The 22,276-nt window shown below is 33.2% G+C and overlaps 1 protein-coding gene across 3 annotated transcripts in view; it reads right to left on the reverse strand.

Annotated features, from left to right (window-relative positions):
* The window catches only part of Dhit (regulator of G protein signaling double hit), a 170,425-nt gene that overhangs the window by 16,124 nt on the left and 132,025 nt on the right, over nt 1-22,276 (reverse strand). For 2 of the 3 annotated variants that reach the window (XM_089642729.1, XM_089642730.1), the window contains exon 3: nt 5,186-5,272. In XM_089642729.1, the coding sequence (XP_089498855.1) occupies nt 5,186-5,272 (87 nt within the window). Of the gene's footprint in view, nt 1-5,185; nt 5,273-13,640; nt 14,003-19,038; nt 19,291-22,276 lie in introns of those variants that run through there. The other variant, XM_089642731.1, reaches the window with a different exon arrangement.

Here is a 22,276-nt window from a genome sequence, read left to right on the forward strand (position 1 = left end):
TACTTCAAATTTTAGTTACATTTTTAAAATTGGAAGTTTTGTTCGGAGAATTCCGACAAGGTAGCTATAATACACGGTGTCCGGAAACTCGTAGTACAAGCGGGAAACTGGAGAATCTACACCACATGGGGAACCCAAAAAAACACAAAGTTTTTTGATTTGAGCATTTTCAAAAAAAAAAAAAAACCAAAAAAAAATATTTTTCGGCTATTTTAGGGTTAAAGTTTTGTCTGGTGTTTAGGGTTGAATAACAGATGTTTTAACTCCGCAGAGCAGAAATATTTTATGATTACACCGGGTTAAATGAAGGGTGATTTCAAAATAATGCTTCAAATCCGAGTTTCTTCATTTGTTTTACTTTCAAATAGTTTTAATTAGTTGGGTACTTTGATCTTCAGTAATAATTTATAAGAATTTGATTAAAAAAAAAAAAAAAAAAAAATCAACTTCAAACTCGATTTACTCGATAACGAAAGCTCAAATAAAAAAAAAATATATACTACAAAATCGACTCCAAATGTTATGTAGATTCACCAGTTTCCCGCTTGTACTACGAGTTTCCGGACACCCTGTATAATATTTTTAACGGAACTGTTTTCTAAATTGGAACTGATTTGTCGAAAATTCAGATTATCGCCGCTGTTGTAGTATAATATTTAGACGAGACACAAAGCGAACAAAATTGATCCTACTTTTTACCTCGAATTAGCTCCCAACGCTCTGAAACTACGCCGAACGATCGGAAACTACCGAATCCAGTCCCCGCGCATTGCTACTCCCGTGATAATAGTGGAACACGTTTCGATGTGATATATTAAGTACGCAATGGCGCCTCCTTGATTATCCGGTGATTTTTCAGTTAATAAAATACAGTAAAAAATTTTTCATCTCTTTCCTTCGTCTATCTGTTAGAAGTTGGCTATCATCGGGATAATCTTCGGGCATTTCCTTATAAAATTTGGTCGCTTTCCGAATATATCGGAACACGTGTTCATGCACCTGCGTTTGCCCTGTTAATATATAATGACGAAATGCGAAAATATAATGATTTTTATGAACACGTGTTGCGAGTTCCAACTTATCGTTAATGTATTCCTTTTTTTATTTTATAAGCAATAATTATTAGCCTGAAACACTCATCCACATTGAAAAATCTCCTGATAAAAGATACATGACGCCAACGAGACTTGAACCCGTGTCCTTTCGATTTCCAGTCGACAGCTCTGACCACTGAGCTATGGCGGCTTATCTCTTATCCGCGAAATAATTCAATATATACTAGTGTTTCATTCAACAATTACTGCTTGTTACATTTGTCACCTGAAACAACCAACTTTATTTTATAGCTCAGTGTTCAGTGCCCTTTGTGCTATGCATAAAAAATCTTGTCTTTAACATTAGTTTAAGACAAGATTTGATATTTGATAATTCATTCCTTTTTTATTAAAACTTTAACATAAACCCTATCAATTCATGTGTTAAGGCCCTGCAGTCCAGTTTTTATTTTGAAGAGATTTTTGATGAATTTGGAATATTTTACATCGGTACGTTATCTTCGTGTGTATGCGAGTTTTCACACTCTCCCTGCATAGTGGAAAGAGGAGCTTACTTCTGATTTATTTAACCGTATTTTTATTGTGATTAAAAAACTACAACCTATAAAATTATAAATAAACCAAAGAATAAGTAGATTCACAAGTTAAGATGATAATATTTATTATTATTTTTTTGATAAATTAATGTTTTTAAGACAAGATTTTATTTATGCATAGCACAAAGGATAACAATTATTTTTATAAGCAATAATTGTTCGCCTGAAACACTCATCCACATTGAAAAAATCTCCTGATAAAAAATACATGACGCAATGAGTACAATGTCTTAAAAACATTAATTTATCAAAAAAATAATAATTAATATTTGACAAGTTCAAGTATTTCACCTAAAAATGTAGACAATTTGTCTCAACGCCATCTAGTGAGAGAGTTAGCACTTACAATGCCTTTCTCATATAAAATAAAGTTGGTTGTTCTCAGGTGAAAAAATGTAACAAGCAGTAATTGTTGAATGAAACACTAGCATATATTGAATAATTTCGCGGGTAAGAGATAAGCCTCCATAGCTCAGTGGTCAGAGCTTTCGACCGGAAATCGAATGGACACGGGTTCGAGTCCCGTTGGCGTCATGTATTTTTTATCAGGAGATTTTTTCAATGTGGATGAGTGTTTCAGGCGAACAATTATTGCTTATAAAAATAATGATAATATTTGTTAATCGAAAATCTTTCTGTCAAAATATCTTCAAAAAATCACAACTACAAAGCAGAAAGTTTGTTTGTGCGAGGGAGCAATTCTAGAACGGTAAGCTTTCGTATCATGAAAATTACGTCACATTACAGCAATTACATTTCTTACAGAGTCATTTCAATATGCCATCATGAGCTATGATTTAAAAAAAAGACGGAGTTGATTTTCACCTTCCTGATTTAACATAAATTCTGACTATTTCTAATATATCGAATATCTGTAATATATTTATAAAGCCATTTCAAACAACGCCTCCATTCTGAATGATGGTTCATCATTATCTACCTAATATATAATGAAAATATAAGCCTCGTATGGCATCGTTTTTAGCAATTTTACGTTTGGAGTGAATTATTGAGTTCCAACTGACATTTAACTATCCTGTGAATGTGGGCTTGAGTTTTAGCGTGGACAAATTAGTAATTTAATAAACTCAGCATTTTATGTATAAACCTTCCGGAAGAAATTCTCTAAATGATAGTGAAAACCCTATCAAACTCCATTGCATAGTTTAGAAGATCTAAGCGCACAAACAGACAGACGCGGATAGTGACTTTGTTTAATACTATTGAGAGATACCAATGGATTGTCACGATGACGAATTTACAAAATGTTTATCAGTAATCCCGTTTTTAATTCATTATGATCCGGGATGTTCTGCAATGATGTGGAATGCTCTCGAATACTCTCGAATGTTCTGGACTGTTTCTAGAGGGCGAAACTTCCAGCCCTTATATCTTCAAAAGCACGCCCTTCAGATAAAAAGGGGAAACTTCTTTATGGAAGGGGGATAGAGGGTTACCACACCGTATAACTCCCTTGATCGTACCGGGACTCGTTCCTGAGTTTTAGCGGCACACACATTGTACACTTACTTTTATAATATATGCGCCGTCTTTTTGAAAGTAAACGTTGTCCAGATCAATACCATCCAATTCCGGCCATAAAAACTCATTAATCATCTCTCGACAGCGCAATCCATTCACCGTAACTGTTGCTCCAGCCTCATTTTCGAAAAAGTAAGCCCCAATGACTCCGCCGGACCATAAACCGCACCAAACAGTCACACGTTGAGGAAAGAGAGGCTTTTCAACAATAACTCTTGGGTTTACACAATTTTTCTTGTTGACGAAGCCACCGAGGTGGAAATGGGCCTCATCACTCAAGATGATTTGCATTTGAATCACTCAAGTGAATTTTAATAATTTCAATGCGTTGTTGAAGCGTGTATTGTTCCATTTTTATTAATGGCGTAGTTTCTACTTGTCAAATGTCAAAAAATGATAGCTTCAAAAATAACATCTACTTAAATAGCGGGCTATTCAAAATAACACCTCTTATTGGAAAACCCTGTATATATTGATTAAAAAGAGGCAAAAAATTATTACTATCTCAGGTGTAATTTTTAAAATGAAATTACAAATCGCCTAATAGTTGAATCAAGAAAGGCATCGGAAAATAAAATATCTTGTTTCCAATAAATACAAAATATTCACAAGGAACCAACACTTTTTAATTTAGTAAAGTTTTTTTATCTGTCTAATGCGTTTTCAAGAATCTTTATGTTGTAAGGAAACTGTTTTCCTAATTTGCTCTTTAAATATTTATCTTATCTTTTCTGATCATGTACATTTTACGCCAAGGTAAAAAAAAGTAATATTGCTAGTAGGTGTGCTCTTGTACCTATACATTAGAGTAGTTAATGTATTTTTGATTAATAACGTGATAACCATTTTAGATAGATATGATTCATAACGTTCAGGGTCAGTAAACAATCATATCTACGTATTTTCAAATACATAATTGTAGTTTTTTTTTCATAAATTCATCAGCTAAGCTTCTCGATTATTCCATTTAATATCAGTACTTAAAAAAAAGATTAAGAAAATTATCTATTCAAAGGTGACGTTTTCATTGTTGTAATTAGGAATGTGCTTTTGCATCTATATTTAATTTTTCAATAGTTCCACTTATAAAGATGTAATATTTGTAAAGTTGCCCAAAAAATATGTAACAAATAAGGAACGACAGAACTTTCAATACGTTTGGCAGATATGGTTCGTTGTGAAGGGCCTCATGTTGAATCGTTTTGGGGAAGTCTGCATCCCAAATTTCTACCGAATTATATTACATAAATCCCTTTAACACTATTTTAAGAAAATCTCTGCTCTTTGCCGAATCGAAAAGTAATTATATGAAATTCCCTCGATAGAAAAAAATTGCGAAATATGCCCCGAAAATTATAAAAAACACATCTTGTTCTGTGATTTAACGTGTTTCACGTATGAAAAAAATCACAGTGTTTTTACAGTGAGACTTTGAGACAGTGAGATTTTTAAAACTCTTTTTCAAACCATTTTCTTCTTATTTTTGAACGCTTACTATAAAATATTGTATTTTTGTACTAATATTGCGCTTCCTCCTCCTTCTAATCAACTTCGCCAACATTTGTAAAAGCCTTGCACTGTCTATCATCAGCTTGAAGCCATAGACACATTACGCTATATTATGCGCGCATAATTTGGGCGTGGCATATACGTATTATATGTTGGGGTGACACACTACGCTGTAATCTTACTCAGGAGATAGGGTCAGATCAATTGGGGGACTGCCGCGGAATATCATTTCTTTGTATGGGATCTGTCACTTTGACAGACGACAGCCGCTTAATTACGGTGTTCGGTAAATTGTTCTGACCCCTTTCATGCCGTAATTTTCTAATATCGCCTGGCTAGCAGATGTCCCAGTATAATAGTACTAGGTATACTAATGTTGTATTTTATTGTACTTGGTAGATGATAAAACCAAATTCAACTAAAAAAAGATCTAACAATAATAAATAAAATTCATAATAAGAATAAGTAAGGCGTTTAACTTACGGTGGTTCTCCATCGCAGAGTAAAACGTCGCTCGGGCCAGGCTCCTTCTTCGTGGGTCCATTATCCTCACCATTCCTGACAGCCAAACTGCAAAAAAGACAACAATACAAAATGTAATATTTATTTCATAAATAATTTTACAATAAATAGTAGTTCTGTGAACAGTATATCTCGCATCCAAAAAAGTGTGTTGTTAATTTTCTCTTTTTTTAAATCAAACATAAAATTTCCTCTGAAATCATAAAATTTGTAAGAAGTACTTAAATACTTCTACAATTATAAACCCAATATTTTGTGCAACATTTCTTAAATTTCAAATAAGGAATTATACATGTTTTTCAAAACGTCACTATCTCAATGATAATTCTTTTTTCAAACGTTCTTCAGGCAGGTAGGTATCACAATATTGAACAGCTCAGTCATAAGTCAAAGTTAGCCATTGAGTCACAAAGTAAGGCTTGATTGAATAATAAAATGGATGCTGCAGATTTTTAAAACAGGAAAAATAACGTACAAACAATTAAACAGGACTCCGATACACTCAGTCAATGATGAAATGTTTATAAAAATGTACTACAAAATCAACTCCAAATTTGACGTAAATTCAGCAGTTTCTGGACACCATAACTGTGATTTCCTAATTTTAGTAATAAAATTTTACTGCCACGTTTTTATCTCGTTTTGGGAGAGTTTATTAAGGCCCCGTAGTAAGCGTTCAAAGATTGTGTGAAAGGGAGAAAAGCAATTTAAAAAAAAACGATAACAAAAATGGTGATAAGATTTAATAAAACACGACTCGCTTGAAATAGAGCAAAAATCTCTCGACAAATGCTTTAGTTGAATTTAAAGATAGACAGTGAATTTTTTCATGAATATAACATACAATAACAGAACAAAACGTGTTTTCAATAATTTTTGGAGCTTACTTTGCGATTTTTTTCTATTTTCAGAGAGGATTTCATATAACGTTTCGGAACATTTCAGAACGTTTCGGCATTACAAATGTATAAATATTATCTTAAAAAATAACTTTTTTTAAACTTAAAACTTGAAGAGTTTTAAAGAGAACCAGAAACTAAACCGTTATAAATCGGTAGAAATTTGGTATGTGGGGGCTTAATATCTAACAAATTAGGTAGGTATTATTTAAAAAACTGATTTTGTTGCGTTATCAAATCGAGTCTTAGCAAATTAAAATAAATGTATATTTGTATAAATTAATGAGTAAATCCTCAACTTGTAATATTTATCATTGAAAACAATATTTCCGATTCTTAAACTAAATTTGAATCAGAAAAATCAGAAAAAGATTCGGTCGCATCTGGGAAAATATGCGTTAAGAAAATGAAGATCATGTTGGTAGTTCTTAGTCGTAGTATGATATAATTAAATATAACCCAAGGTCATGGGGTCGGATTAGCTCAGTGGTAGTGCAAAGCCCCGGCAAGGCCGAGGTCCTGGATTCAATTCCTAGATGCGACCGAATCTTTTACTGATTTTCTGTTTCACATTTTCGTTTTAGCACATTTCCTTTTATCACGTCTCCTAGTATATATTTTTTTTTATTTCAACCACCATGCCAGGGATGCTCCTGTGTTATGACGGATGAAGTTTACAGATTGAAGACTTTCGTAATATACATAATAGTTAGTAAATTATACAATTCCGTTTTAGCTAATATTTTTTGTGACAAATAATGAATTAATAATTAATTTAACATTAAAAAATATTATTTTTTATAAGAATTAAGTCAATTAAGGAATGTGAGAGATGTGTGGAAGGAGATTAAGAGAAAGCAACAAGCCAAAAATGTGTATTTTCTTGGTTTGCCTTAGTATATCGTCACAAATATAGGTAATAGATATTAAAATCGCTTGACAAACTTAGCGTGGAAACGCTCGATTTAAAGCACAAAAGTGGTTTTTATTTATTTTTTAAACAATTTTATAAGAAAACACAAAAGTTGATCAACGGAAACTCTCACAGATAATCTTAACTATAATATATTATTTTTTAAGTTGTTTTTTTATGCGTTCGTAAATTTCTATTGAAAATATTTTTAACATTTATATTTTTTCCTTCAATTTATCTAAAGCATATTTTTTTTGTATTCATAATGTAAATCAATTCATTATAAAGATTGATAGAAAATTGTGATTTAGCATTAAACTTCGCCTAAGTGTAAAATGTATGGGTTGTGTAATTGAAATGTATTGCAAATGTAATATATCCATAGAGTTATTTGTGTTTTGAAAGTATAGAGTTGAATTTCTTTTTTTAGAATATCAGGGAGAAGGTTTTTCGGAGCTAGGTAAGTGAATTGTTTTTGTGCTGATGTAGTATGAGGTTTCGATAGATTGCAGTAACGTTTCTTATATTTCTGGTGGTGTGATTGTGTTGTAAGAGTGTTTTTTTATTGTATATGTACAAGAAATGTGTTCGTATAAATTTTAAATTCAGTTGACGAATATTTAAGATATTATACTCGATAAAAAGTAGGATTGAGGAATATCTTGTCGATCGCTTGTTGATTATAATAGTAAATAGTTTGAGCAGCAATTTCTACAGTATATTTTTCTTATCGAACAATATAGAATGAATTATATAGTTTAGACATTGTTTGAAATATCCGTTGGAAGTATTTATCATTTACTGAATAAATTTGAATATTCAAGTTCCTTTCTCTATCGGTCGAGCTCCTTTCAGCCATTTATTTTCACCACTCAACATTCTTCTGTGTTTATACTGTTTATCACACAATGGACATACGTTTCCGCATCAGGTGTGGATTCAATGGAATATTACATAAATTAAACAATCAAGGAATAAATAAAATTGAGAGAGGAATTTTATGTTCTTTGTCATCTTTTATTTTAAGCACATCCGAAACTATGTCCGACAATGCAAACGGCGGATGTTTAATAAATAAAAAATAAACATAATGAATTTTGCTGATTAATTTCGAAAGATTTAAAAAAATCTATTTATTTGACATCTCTGTATAAGGGAACAATGTCGCTACCCGCTCGAGCAGCGTTGTGAGGGTTAAGGTATGGGATTTCTTAATGCGAGTCTTGAAGAGGCCCGGATTACATGAAGGAGGAAAAACAGATGCCGGTAGCTCGTTCCACACACGACGTGACACAAATATCAGTCAAAAAAACAACCCGTATTCACGAAGCCAACATCAACTGTGAACGAGTGTTCCGCTCGTGTCCGTCAAATTTCACGGCAACGGTGTCCCCTGGGATCAATGCTGCCAGTTCATTAAAGCAGGCTCTATTAAAATACCTGTAGAACAGACTCAGACTATTCATTAGAGATGGAAACCGGTCTGTTAACAATGGATTTTCAATCAGACGGACCGTCCTCCTTTGCACAGAATCAGGTAGGTTTATCGATTATTTCGGAGCTCAAGCCCAGAGGTGGCTCCCAAATATAATTGTTGGGCGTACTTAAGAGGAAACTACAAGCCAAAAATGTGTATATTCTTGGTATACCTTATATTATAGGTAATAGGCATTAAAATTGTTTGACAAACGGAGTCTAGAAACGTTAGATTTGAAGCATAAAGCTGGTTATTATTTATTTTGTAAATAATTTTATAAGAAATTAAAAAAGTTAATCAAGTGAAAATGTCACAGATAATCTTAACTATAATACTGTTACCTTTAAAGTTTTTTTTCCTTTATGCGTTCATACATTTCTATTGAAAAAAGTTTATTTAGTTGTTTACATTTATATTTTTTATAGGGTAATTTTTTATTTTTATTTTAGCGATGGTAAAACCTCCAATTTATCTAAAGCATATTTTTTGGTATTCATAATGTACACCAATTCGTTATAAAGATTAATCAAAATAGTGATTTAAGATTTGTACAGGGTCAGCAGCTGGTCACTGTAGAAGAATCTGCTATCCGTATACAAGATGTCCACTTTCTCAGCTTTACTTGGGCTTCTATGGAATCCTGATACTTAATGAAACAGACTATATATACACTGTGAATTTCTAGATTATATCTAGACAACATCGATACTGAACGGGGATTGTGTTAATTAGAACAGTGTTTAGTATTTAAACTAATATAATATAGTATTTGAAGCGGGTCATATGATGTTGTCATGAGACGATGCACGAATGTGAAGGAACAACAAGTGACTGTAAAGACAGAGTTATGTGGTATTGAACCCTCGGTCCCGGGGCGGCTGCCTATTCTGTTAAAGCGGTTGTTACTCCATTGTATTGAATCAATAACGAGTGGAAAGATAAAAAGATAGTTTGATGGAAGCACTCCACATGGAGTTAAATCTATCCTATCGCCGGAGCCAGGAGGAACAATGGCTTATCGGTAATTCAGTTATTTGAAGCTTAGTGTTGATGATATATCTCTGTACAAATAAATAAAGATAAAAATAATTGCACTTAAATTTTGTTGAAGAGTTATTAACAGGAATGAGGCCCACAAAGTTCAACTTTAATTGTCTCGTATTTTGCATTGATCCCGCAAATTACTGTTTTCACAAACGTTAAAAATATGTAGAAGATTTAAGGCCCCGTAGTACGCGTTCAAGGATGGTGTTAAAGGGAGATATGTAAATAGGAATGTTAGAGGGAGCGCGCTAGTATTAAAAAAAACGATAATAATTAAGACGATGCCATACGTAGTTATGCAAAATGTTTTTTGGTTTGAAAATTTGGTCGCCTAGAAATGTTTCAGATGCTTTAATTAATTACTGCGAGTAGAATACATCGTGGCCTTTAAAACAATCAAGTCTTTTTATAAGCCCAGAAAAAATAATGTGAAGGCCTATGAAAACTGCTTTAAAGTTCAAAATCTCCTACTTACGAACCCATTTTCGGTTATGATTATATTGTATAATGTGGAAAAATTATTTATAAAATGATCGAAAAACATTTAAATATTTATGCCTGAACATCCACAAAATAAAATAAAAGGCACTTTTTGGCCATGTTTTTTTCTTGCATAAATCAAAAGAGGCGGATGGTGTTAAGCTGGAATGTAAACCTTATCGCCATCTACGTAAGGGTTGTTATTGATAGCGGCTCAATTTAAAATATTACACGACGTAGTGCATCGCCTTAAGCCAAATGGTGAAATTTAATAAATCACGACTCGTTTGAAATAAAACAAAAATCCCTCGACAAATGCATTAGTTGCATTTAAAGATACACTGTTTTTTTTTTAAATATTCATTTATATAACATATTAAATAACAGAAAAAACGTGTTTTTAATAATTTTCGGAGCTTACTTATCGATTTTTTTCTACCGAGGGAATTTCATATAATTAACGTTTTGGCATAACAAATGTATAGATTTTTCTTTAAAAATTTTTTTTTTGGAACTTAAAAACTTAAAGAGTAACTTGTTATAAATCAGAAGAAATTGGGTATGCGGGGGATTAAAGATCATTTCTCTAATTCTGATATCGTACTAAAATTATATAATTATATTTTTTTTAATTTTTTGATTTTAAAAACGATCTAAAACTTCAAATTTCTAAATGGTTCGACTGGTTTCTACGTCATTATGACGTAATCAACACTGACAGCTCACCGGGGCCCTACCAACATTGGCCGGCGTGACGTCACCAATGCCCTCCCTACGAACATATCATTTTGGCGGCTAAACAAAAATGGGGCATTTTAAATCGTAATAGAAAAAATGAAACTCTCTCGTATGGTTCCATGATAAATCAACACATCGACAATTCAACACACCTTTAAAAAGTGATATAAAGTCATTAGAAACGATGAAAAAAATAAACCTAACCTAACCTACTTAACCCAGTTAATAAAGTTTTTGTTTCATCACTTCCCATGACTTTGTATAACTTTTTAAAGATGTGATGAATTATCATTTTGATGAGTTACCCGGTCACCAAGGAGGATAGTAATTTTGTGTACTACCTACTCCCTCACTTGGCTGCGGGATATGAGGCCTGTCAATTTATCGTGAGGACAAAAATCGATTTCTCCACTTAAAATATAGTTTTCTTCTTCTTCTTCAATGGCGCTACAGCCCATTTCGAGCCTTGGCCTCCTTTAACATGAGCCTCCACCGCCCTCTGTCCTCGGCCGTCGTCTTCCAATCTGCAACATGGAGTAGTCCTCTGGCATCTTTCCTGACATCGTCCTCCCATCTCAGCCTAGGTCTGCCCGCCTTTCGTTTGCCTCCCGGGTGTCCTGTTAGAAACTTCTTTGGTACACGTGTGCTTGGCATTCGGTGCACATGTCCGGCCCATGTTAGTCTTTGGAGCCGTAAATGAGTAGAGAGTCTGGGAGCTTGGTAGATGTCATATAGCTCCTAAAATATAGTTTTATCAAGTGATATTGTTAAGACTAGATTTGATGATATCGTTAGGGTCCGATAAGCGAATTCTAAGCTTTTTACATGCGGCTATAGGGGAGATTTCTGAAGATATGTCACAAACGAGAAGGTGCCAAGGGAACTCGACAAGTAGAGAAAGGTCGTGAACACATGGTAAGGAGCAACAAGAGCTATAGAAAATACAAGGAGTATAGGACGAAGGGGATGTTCGTGGTTTAAGATAATTCATAAAGTATGAGTTCTCTCCATGCTGGGTGAACATTGGGAAAAGTTTGGCAAGATCGACAGGTCAACATAAAGTGTTTTATGCATAGTTTTATAACCCCCGTGGAAGCATGGTTAGATCATTGGGTTTGTGTACTGGTTACTAATTATATAAGGAGAAAACTTAACCATTAAAAATATTGCTAATTTATTTACCAATAAAACATTTTAAATAAATCAGCAATACATTTTTCTCCGTGCATGACTCGCCTGCCTTAGCGCCCGTTTATGCGCCAAACGCCAGTGTATTTACATATTTTAAATGAGAAACCAATGTCAAAATATTTTCATATAAAGAAATTTTTCCTGCAAGTCAAATATTATTTAGTGTTGTATTTTACGAGGTGGTCTATGACCCGGTATCAAACGTATCACCCGTGGAAAATCTACCTAGTTGTTTTTTTTTAATATTTAAGGGGCCAGAAACCATTTAGTTTTGGACCGGCCCGTGTGTTGTGTGCAAGCACATAAGAAAACCAAATAAGCGTAATACATTTCTCGCTTTCACAAAATAGTGGATAACCGACTGTTGAATTTTGAGATACAAGAAATCCAACCCCATTAAGACCGACACTAAAATCGACAGAAATGTTTTCCCTGACTTTTTGAGCGGTTTGCAGACTTTTTAATTAGCTTTACCATTTACTCCGACTATAGTCACCGGAAAAAAATTAAATTTAGGATTAATTCATGCTCTTAGTATTATTGAAACCGATTCCGAGAGAAAATGCTCAAAAATTCCAAATTGTAGTTGTAAATATGTGTAATTAGCTTTTTGGGAAGTTTGCGGGCAGATTAGAGCTTTTTTTTTTTTTTTTATAGTGAATACCTCACAAGAGTCCCAACTGCTCCCGTCTGGAGCCAGTGAGACTATGGCATCCCCAATTGGGGGATGTTGTGAGGCTGAAGGTAAGTGGGGAAGGGAAAGAGGAAGGTGGGGAATTACCTGGCTATTCAGATCTAGTCACTAAACACGGCTAAAGCCATTTGGAGCAACGTTTCAATTCTGAATGGTGGAGCTAAATTACGTTTGTCATTTAATCCGATTGTATTGATTCATACTAAAGCTTGGTAGTCTGAAAACGATTCTTAAGGCGATGCACTACGTCGTATAATATTTTAAATTGAGCCGCTATCAATAACAACCCTTACGTAGATGGTGATAAGGTTTAAATTCCCGCTTAACACCATCCGCCTGTTTTGATTTATGCAAGAAAAAAACATGGGCAAAAAGTGTATTTTATTTTATTTTGTAGATATTCAGGCATATATATATTTTTTTCGATCATTTTATTCATAACTTAATTTGCCACATTATACAATAAAATCATAACCGAAAATGGGTTCATAAGTAGGAGATTTTGAACTTTAAAGCAGTTTTCATAGGCCTTATACATTATTTTTTTCTGGGCTTATAAAAAGACTTATCTAAAAAATACTTGATCATTTCAAAGGCTAAGATGTATTCTACTCGCAGTATTTAATTAAAGTATCTGAAACATTTCTAGGCGACCAAATTTTCAAACCAAAAACACATGATTTTGCATTACTACGTATGGCATCACCTTAAAGAAAACCACCAAAAATGCAAAATTGTAATTTGCAAAAAATTCGATGAATTTTTTTTAGACAGTCTGCTGACCTCAGCAAGGTTAGGTTTAGATAGCATTTACTCCGGTTGCATTCGTTCATATATAATCAAATGTCGGTGTTACACTAAGAATGAAGGTCTGAAACATATTCCGAAAGGAAATCATAAAGAAGTCACAATTGTACTTTGCGGGGAACATTAACAACATAAAAAAATGTGGTTTGTCGTCGTATTGAAAGTGGTCTTACCTTTCTTTCAGTCTTCTTACGACACTTTTCCACCTCTCCACCATCCTCACACGGAACCTGCGGCCTCTTCCATCAGCTCCCCCCTCCCCCTGATCACTCCTCACTTCAATGAAGGTGGAGGTCTCCAAACCTGGCTCCAACTCTGATGATTATTTGTCACAACACTATATTTAGATAACCAAGAAACACCAAATCCACTACAAACAAACACTCACGAAAAATGACACCTTATCTTTGACGTTTTTAAGCCATTCATCTTTTAAATACCAGATAACTTTATTGACCTACCAATGAAATCATAAATGACTTAGGTACTAATCAGCATTATGTGTTTTTAAAAACTTCACAAAATAATATTTTTTCTGAAATACAAAAGTCGCCCGCTGAGAGCTATAGAAATGTATTTTTAAAAACTCGTAAACCTATTTGAATGAAGTGGAAACTAACCCACTTCCCGACATCCGATCAAGCTGAAACTCGGCGAGTAGACTTGTTGTCAATGACGATGCATTCTATAAACTTTTTGTTGCAATGACGTACACACACACGGATATGTACGCCTTGCTGTCATTGCAGCAGTTAATATATAGGGTTTTCCAATAAGAGGTGTTATTTTGATATTCAAATAAAAATGCCATTTTTTAATATAAATGATCAAATGTTTATTTCATCATAAAGAAGAAGGTATGCCGTTAATATTAAAAAAATAAATCAGTCAAATGACCACCACGACCACGCCTACAGGACCATATCCTTTTCGTGAAATTTTCCATAACCAAATCGCACAGTGGCTGCCTTATGTCCTCGATAGCCTCACGAATTCCATCTTTGAGGTCTTGAATCGACAATGGGCTGTTGGCATAGACCTTTTCTTTCACGTGGCCCCAAAGGAAGGAGTCGCAAGGTGTTAAATCACAAGATCTCGGTGGCCAATTGTGATCACCTCTTCGAGAGATAACACGGTCCGGAAACTTTTCCAGTAAAATATCAATGGTTTCGTTGCTTGTGTGGCAAGTAGCGCCGTCTTGTTGAAAGTAAACGTTGTCCAGATCAATACCATCCAATTCCAGCCATAAAAAGTCATTTTATGGCCGGAATTAAATACACATAACACCTCTCATTGGAAAACCCTATATTATTAAATTAATGTCGGTACTAAACGATTGGTAGAGTTTTTGACTCCAGTTCCTGGGTAGGTAGGTTGAATCCTCAGTAAAAAAAGTGTACTTTGGTTTTCACGGGTTGATTATTTTTCGCTCGTTTTCCATAATTGTTGATAATATCGTTTTATATACATATTATTAATGATTTATTTATGTTTTTAATGCTCAAACTTTTATTGTTTACATCACATCGTCTTGTTCTAAAGTGATCATAAAGTCATAATTTGTAATGCCAGACTATTGCATGATATCCATTAAATTAACTTAGAGAAAAAAGTGCGACATTAAAAAATGATAAATTTATTTATGTGATACACAAACGTACGAAAATACTTTCTTACCACATTTATTCTTATCAATTATAGCAAGCAGTCAAATATATTAACCCTTTGGGCAATTTCGGGAGAAATTCTTCACACCAGTAAAGTCTTAATGGGAGATATATCTCCCAGTCTGACACTACTGTCTCATGAAAAGTTATTTTGCTTTCAGTTTGCGTACAAAAATTTACCATAGAAGTTCCCGAAAATTTTGAAATAATTCAATGAAACAATAATTAAGCATTTGAAAAAAAAATTATCAAACTTTAAAAAAAAAAATATTTCTGTTAAGTGTCTTTGTAGAATTGAATTTGTTTTTTTTTTAGTTTCGCATAAAATGGTAATTTCAGTTTACACAATTAAAAACATGGGTAAGCAACTTCAAACACCGTATCTATATTTTTATTACCTTTCATTTGCTTTCAAAAATAATATTTTATGTTGAAATACGTTTGAAAAAACAGCGAATTTTTCTGGAATCGAATTTAATGTGAAAATATTTTCCGCGCAATCTGCACTCTGATTGTCACCTCAGCAGAGAAGTACATTGCAAAATGTCAGAGGCTTTAGGGGTTTATAAGTACCCAAACCATGAGTTTTGCTAATTTATAAAGAATCTCTTCAAATTATTCATAATCCGGTTAAAAACCGGATTGCAGGATAGGTTTCCTGTTAAACTTTTAATAAAAAACGAATTATTTTCAGGGGTCGGAACCCGTGTTCATTAAAATCAAAATATTTTCAGTAATAGGGGAAAAGTTCAAAAATATGTTACCAACGCGACAGCCCAGCTCAACGTGTAAACCCATTGATGTAGGTTATAAACCTCCTAGATCACAAGGCCGGGACACTGAATCAAATCAGCCTCCTAACTTGTATGGGAACCTCCTGAAAATTTATTTTTCTAAATTAACTAAAACATTTTAATAAGTTTTAATAAATAATAATAATTAAATATTGAAGACAATATTAGTGATTTTTAAACGAAAATCTGAAACAGAAAAATCAGAAAAGGAAACGGTCACATCTGGGACACGAACCCAGGATGTCCCAGATGTGACCGTTTCCTTTTCTGATTTTTCTGTTTCAGATTTTCGTTTAAAAATCACTAATATTGTCTTCAATATTTAAATATTATAATTTGAGGTTTTACTCAATAAAAGTTATTCCGAAAAATAATAAATAATAATAAATTAGAAAAAAAAAATTAAAACAACATTTTTGTAAAATCTCGTACAAGGTAGGAGGCTGCTTTGAATGATTGTCCCGGCCTCGTGTTCTAGGAGGTTTTAGTACCCCATAAATTCATCCGCTGAAATTAAATCGTTTGGTATTTAAACGCAATTTGAGTATTATTTCTCGTCGGATTAAAAATTAGACGAAATCGGATGAAAAGGTTGGGATTAATACATTTTGTGACGTTTTACACTTTTCACGGAGCGACCCTTCGAACTCTATTGTACCCCGATAATTAATACCAGTGTGCAATGGAATTAAGGGGAGGAATAGATTTATTTCGGAGAAAATTGCGTTTTTGTAGGAATTTCTAATGAAAAATACATGGAGAAAAATGAGTGTTGCTGATTTATTAAAATCCGGTTAAAAACGGGATTGCAGGCCGTCTCCCATTAAACTTTTAGTACATTCCTTATATATAGGAAAACGTGTTCATGCACCTGCATTTTTCCTGATAATGTACAATGACGAAATATTTTTTTTTATGAACACGTGTTCCGACATCGCGATTCCGACATTCGTGTTTTACTGACAGTTTATTAGGAAACCTATCAATTAATTTGTTAAAGGCCTGCAATCCTGTTTTTAACCGGATGAATAATAATTTTAATAGATTTTTGATAAATTAGCAATATTTTATATAAATAAGTCATATTTTTTAAGGTTGTTTATTTTGTGATTTTTTTTATGGATTATTCTCATAATTTTTTATTAGTCTTTATCTCTTATTGTCTGTGTCTCCGGTTCAACGAACTCCAGAACTCGGATTTGCTTTGAAGTAAAATGTAATTTTCAAAATTGGAACTGTTTGTTTGAACAAATTCAGACAGGCCATATATTACCGAACTGAAATTTAATATTTTAACAGAAAATTATTTTAATAGATTTTTTCAGAATTGTAATTACAATATACCTGTTTTTTCAATTATTGATTAATTGTTACTAAATACCAGCGAGAAACTCAGTTTATTTAGCTAGTTCATTTGTAAAACCACCGGTATTTCTTCCTAATTTAATTAGGGCTACTGCAAATTCCTTCCTACAATCCTTTCCTCAAGACGAGAAAATACCCTAAAATTAAACCAGAATCTTAACGACGTAAGTGAAGCAAACGTGCACAAAAAATTGCGACGTGCGGCTCTGAGGTATTGGACAGACTTGCGGTTGAATTTTCCCTGTCAAATCTATAAAATAAATTGGGATTCTTAACGAGATAAGTGATGAAGTCGTGTAAAAACAATATTCGGCTCGCGGCCCGGCGTAATAAACGGACCTACGGTAGACATTGCCCTAGCAGGCCTAGAAAATCGATTTTTCCCCGGCTAATTACTAATTCACCGTCCAGAAAAATAAAATCTTTTGCTTAACGCTAATTTTATAGTTGAAAAACGTTTTATAAAATTTTCAAACCATTTTACGTAAAATATTTTAATGGTAAGGTCCTATTTTTATTAATGTTAAATATACAAAACTAACATTTGTATCCCCCTAGAACCATTTGAGATTTTAGTAATACGTTTATCAGAAATAATTAAAATGTGAAGGGGAACCTTGAGAGTTATTCCTTTAAAAATGTGGATTTGAAAAAATGCCAACCGATTTGAATTCAAATAATTTTCTGTTTAAATTTTAGAGACAATTGAATTATAATTCTAATGTGCATTTGCTAATCTTAAAAGTTATCATTTGTCTTTTAACTAACTGGTAAAAAAATATTGTGTGAAATATTATAGAGTGGGAGATTTGACTCCGTGGCGGTATACTCTGGTTCATTTCCGTCAAAGCAAATTGAAAATAAGATAAAAATTCTTTGAAAATTTGATTTTGGTCTTAGAGACGTTTGGCTAAAACGCAGAAAAAAAACTTAGGTGGTCACGTGAGTAAAAACTTTTTCGGTGTGTAGGTATTTGTTATGGCCTATAAAAAATAAATTTTTTGAGCACTTGTATCTTTTCTTCAAACTAAATATTTATATATTGATAAAAATGAATTAAGCGGCACTCACTTTATTTTAAAACACTTTTTAATAATATTTTGGATTCATGGGTACAGAATATTGCTTGGAAAATTAACAAATGTGACCAATTAAAAAAGTTACTTCAAATTGAATTTGTAGTAATTAACACAAATGAAAATTAATAGCATAAATCATCAAACTAATACTAATTTCGCTTGTTTGTCCGTAATTGTAACTCTAGTTTAATGAACTCGGATTCGTTTAGAATTTAAAAGTATTTTTCAAAATTGGAACTGATTGTGTCAAGAGCTCAGACAATCGATAAAGTACTACCTTAAATATAACATTTGAACAGAAAATTATTTTCTTAATAATTAATGTCATTTTAAAAATTGGAACTGATGAGTTAAGAATTTTCACTATCCCGTAATTTTAGTAAAAATGAAACCGAGTTATCAATGAAATGTTAAAAGCAAGGAAGACAAAGTCACTGTGTATAACTTTATTTTTAATGACACACCACAAAGTATTATTTTTTACAATAACATATATTTATTTATCTTTCACCGTTGTATAAAAAATGATAACAAATACTGCATATTAAAAAATGAATGACTTAACACTCGCAAATAAATTAATACGACAGCACTTAATTAATTAAGCATTGTAGATTAATTAACCACAAAACATTGACCGTTATTTAATTGAAGTACCAAACTTACATAACACACAATAATGATATTGCACTCGCATTAAAAACCACGTAAAACTATCGTCGAATATCGTGACGCGCCAACCCGAATTTTTGTTATATTATTAATACTTCGCCGACCGAATGCAATATAACAGATAACGCAATTACAACCGGGGGAAATAATTGATATTGATTTAATTCAATAAACAGTCACAACGGAATAAACGGTCACGATCTATTGTAGCCGTTTGTAAGCGTAACTGAACGGCACGTGTGGGTATATTGTTCTAACGGACGGACTGAATCCGCGGACGTGTGTTACAGTCTAGATCTTGGGCGTTATAATATTCCGCGGCGTATCGCCACCGCAAAAGTAGATAAATATACCATCTGAATAATGGTATCGGCGCTCCGGAAAGGAAATTTGACTATGGACCTGTAGAAGCTTAAGTTTTTATTACTGATAATCGAATATCATCAAAACACTAAATAAGACAGGGAAAATATTGGTTTTAGTTTTGTGTATGTGTCATTTTATTTAAGTACTCTAATTATTATTTTGTAGAGCTCCGTTTATATAATATTTAATCTGATTTGATTACGTCTAAATAATATTGTTAAAACAATTATTTTACTTCGTAATTAAACCGTCATAGTTTTATTTGGAAATTGTTTATGAAAACGTTTGGGGCTTTCTCGAGAATCGCAGGGAGCATTAGTTTGGAAGTAACACTTTCTCGAGAATCTCAGGGTGCATTAGTTTGGAAGTAACACTTTTTTGAGAATCGTAGGGTGCCTTTGTTTGGAAGTAACACTTTCTTGAGAATCGTAGGGTGCCTTTGTTTGGAAGTAACACTTTCTCGAGAATCTCAGGGTGCATTAGTTTGGAAGTAACACTTTCTCGAGAATCTCAGGGTGCATTAGTTTGGAAGTAACACTTTCTTGAGAATCGTAGGGTGCCTTTGTTTGGAAGTAACACTTTCTCGAGAATCGTAGGGTGCGTTAGTTTGGAAGGAACACTTTCTCGAGAATCGCAGGGTACATTAGTTTGGAAATAATACTTTCTCGAGAATCGTAGGGTGCATTGGTTTGGAAGTAACACTTTCTCGAGAATCGCAGGGAGCATTAGTTTGGAAGTAACACTTTCTCGAGAATCGTAGGGTGCGTTAGTTTGGAAGTAACACTTTCTCGAGAATCCTGGGCTGGAGGTAGCGGGTTCAAATCCCGGTGAGAGCAAATTAATTTTATTTGATTAATATGTGATATATCACATTTGAAATAATATAAGGTATATTTGCGCCCCAGTATAAGATCATCGTGCATTATTGTAATATCGCTTGAAATGGCTTTAGCCGTATTTGGTGACCAGATACATTCTCACCTTCCTCTTCCCCATTGCATCTTCACTGCCTCACAACATACCCCAATTGGGGATGCCATAGTCTCACTAGCTGCAGACGGTTGGGAGTAGTTTAGTGGTTTAGTATAGCTTGGTGGTCTAAACATTCCTAATAACTGTAATAACCATTTCACTGAATAAAGTAAAAATGTGAAAACTCTTGTGCGGTATTCACGTTAAAAAAATAATTAAATAAGTGTGCTACTTTTCTGTTTGAAGTGAAAAGTAAAAATATGCAAAGAAAACTATTAATTTGTTCAATCGAGACCAAAGATATTGGAAGAACGAGATGTGCTATGAGCAGTTCATACTTTGTAAAGTTGTTTTGCCCAGTGTCGCCGGTTTTGTTCACCAATACTACTGCACACCTTCGCTTACGCTAAGGTATCCGCACTAATAAATAGAACAGATTTCTGTGCGTACACGTCCTGATAGTATTCAAAGTACCCTAATTAGGTAGTACTCCGCCTACGGTCCGGCGGCCTACATAGCATATCTCGTTCTTCTAATATCTTTGATCGAGACGTATCCAAAGAAAATGTACTAAGCAAACAACATTTGTATTACAGTTGTATTTTTAGCTCAACACCATTATTTGTAATAAATTATCTGCAAAACTAAAATCATAAAAAGGTTTTCCATCTACTTCCTACCCCTACTCGGTGTCATTGCTACATGTTTTCATCATACAACTTTTTTTTTTTTTTTTTTCTTGCTAGAGCAATTCCGATGAGTTACAAAACTCACTGTAGGACATTAGAGGAACTTACAATACATTGGTGGGAGTTAATGGGTACAATTAAATTGGTATTTTAAAATCAAAATTGTAAGTTTCACATACAAAACAGTACACAAATAGAAAACGGGAGGTTGAGTTGAACAAACAAGAAGAAACAATAAAAGAAACAGATAGAAGCACAAAGCCAAGGTAGGAATTTAAAGAGAAGGTACTTACTAATACATTGATAAACATAGATTATGCTAGATTACAAATACAGGGAATGGAAAGAGAGAGAGAAAGAAACGAGACCAAATACATCACGACAATAATTACGTATTTTCGTTTTATGTTTTAAAAAATATTCTTTTAAGGCGATGCACTACGTCGTGTAATATTTTAAATGGAGCCGCTATCAATAACAACCCTTACGTAGATGGCGATAAGGTTTAAATTCCCGCTTAACACCATCCGCCTGTTTTGATTTATGCAAGAAAAAAACACGGACAAAAAGTGCCTTTTATTTTATTTTGTGGATGTTCAGGCATAAATATTTAATTTTTTTTCGATCATTTTATAAATAACTTAATTTGCCACATTATACAATAAAATCATAACCGAAAATGGGTTCGTAAGTAGGAGATTTTGAACTTTAAAGCTGTTTTCATAGGCCTTTACATTATTTTTTTCTGGGCTTATAAAAAGACTTATCTAAAAAATACTCGATTATTTCAAAGGCCAAAATGTATTCTACTCGTAGTATTTAATTAAAGCATCTGAAACATTTCTAGGCGACCAAATTTTCAAACCCAAAACAAATGATTTTGCATTACTACGCATGGCATCGCCTTAATGCCTTATTTTCAATTGTTTGTATATGCTGGCTGTTTTTATACATTTCTGGAAGAGAGTTATAGAGTGTGTAGGCAATAAAATTAAGAGATTTTATCCCATATTTCGTAATGTGTATTTTTCTTATTTTTCCTAAGTGGGTATCCCGAATATGTTTTTTATCTGCTCTTTTATTTTTGTAATGATATCACTTTTTTATTAGGATTATTTTCAATATCATAAGTATTTAGTTTAGTGTTTTTCTCCGAGCACATTGGCGTCCTAACACATTAATCCAATTCCAACTCGGTGCCGCTG

This window comes from Hesperophylax consimilis, chromosome 18 (genome assembly GCF_061612785.1).
Source record: "Hesperophylax consimilis isolate HC1 chromosome 18, BYU_Hcon_1.0, whole genome shotgun sequence".
NCBI lineage: Eukaryota > Metazoa > Arthropoda > Insecta > Trichoptera > Limnephilidae > Hesperophylax > Hesperophylax consimilis.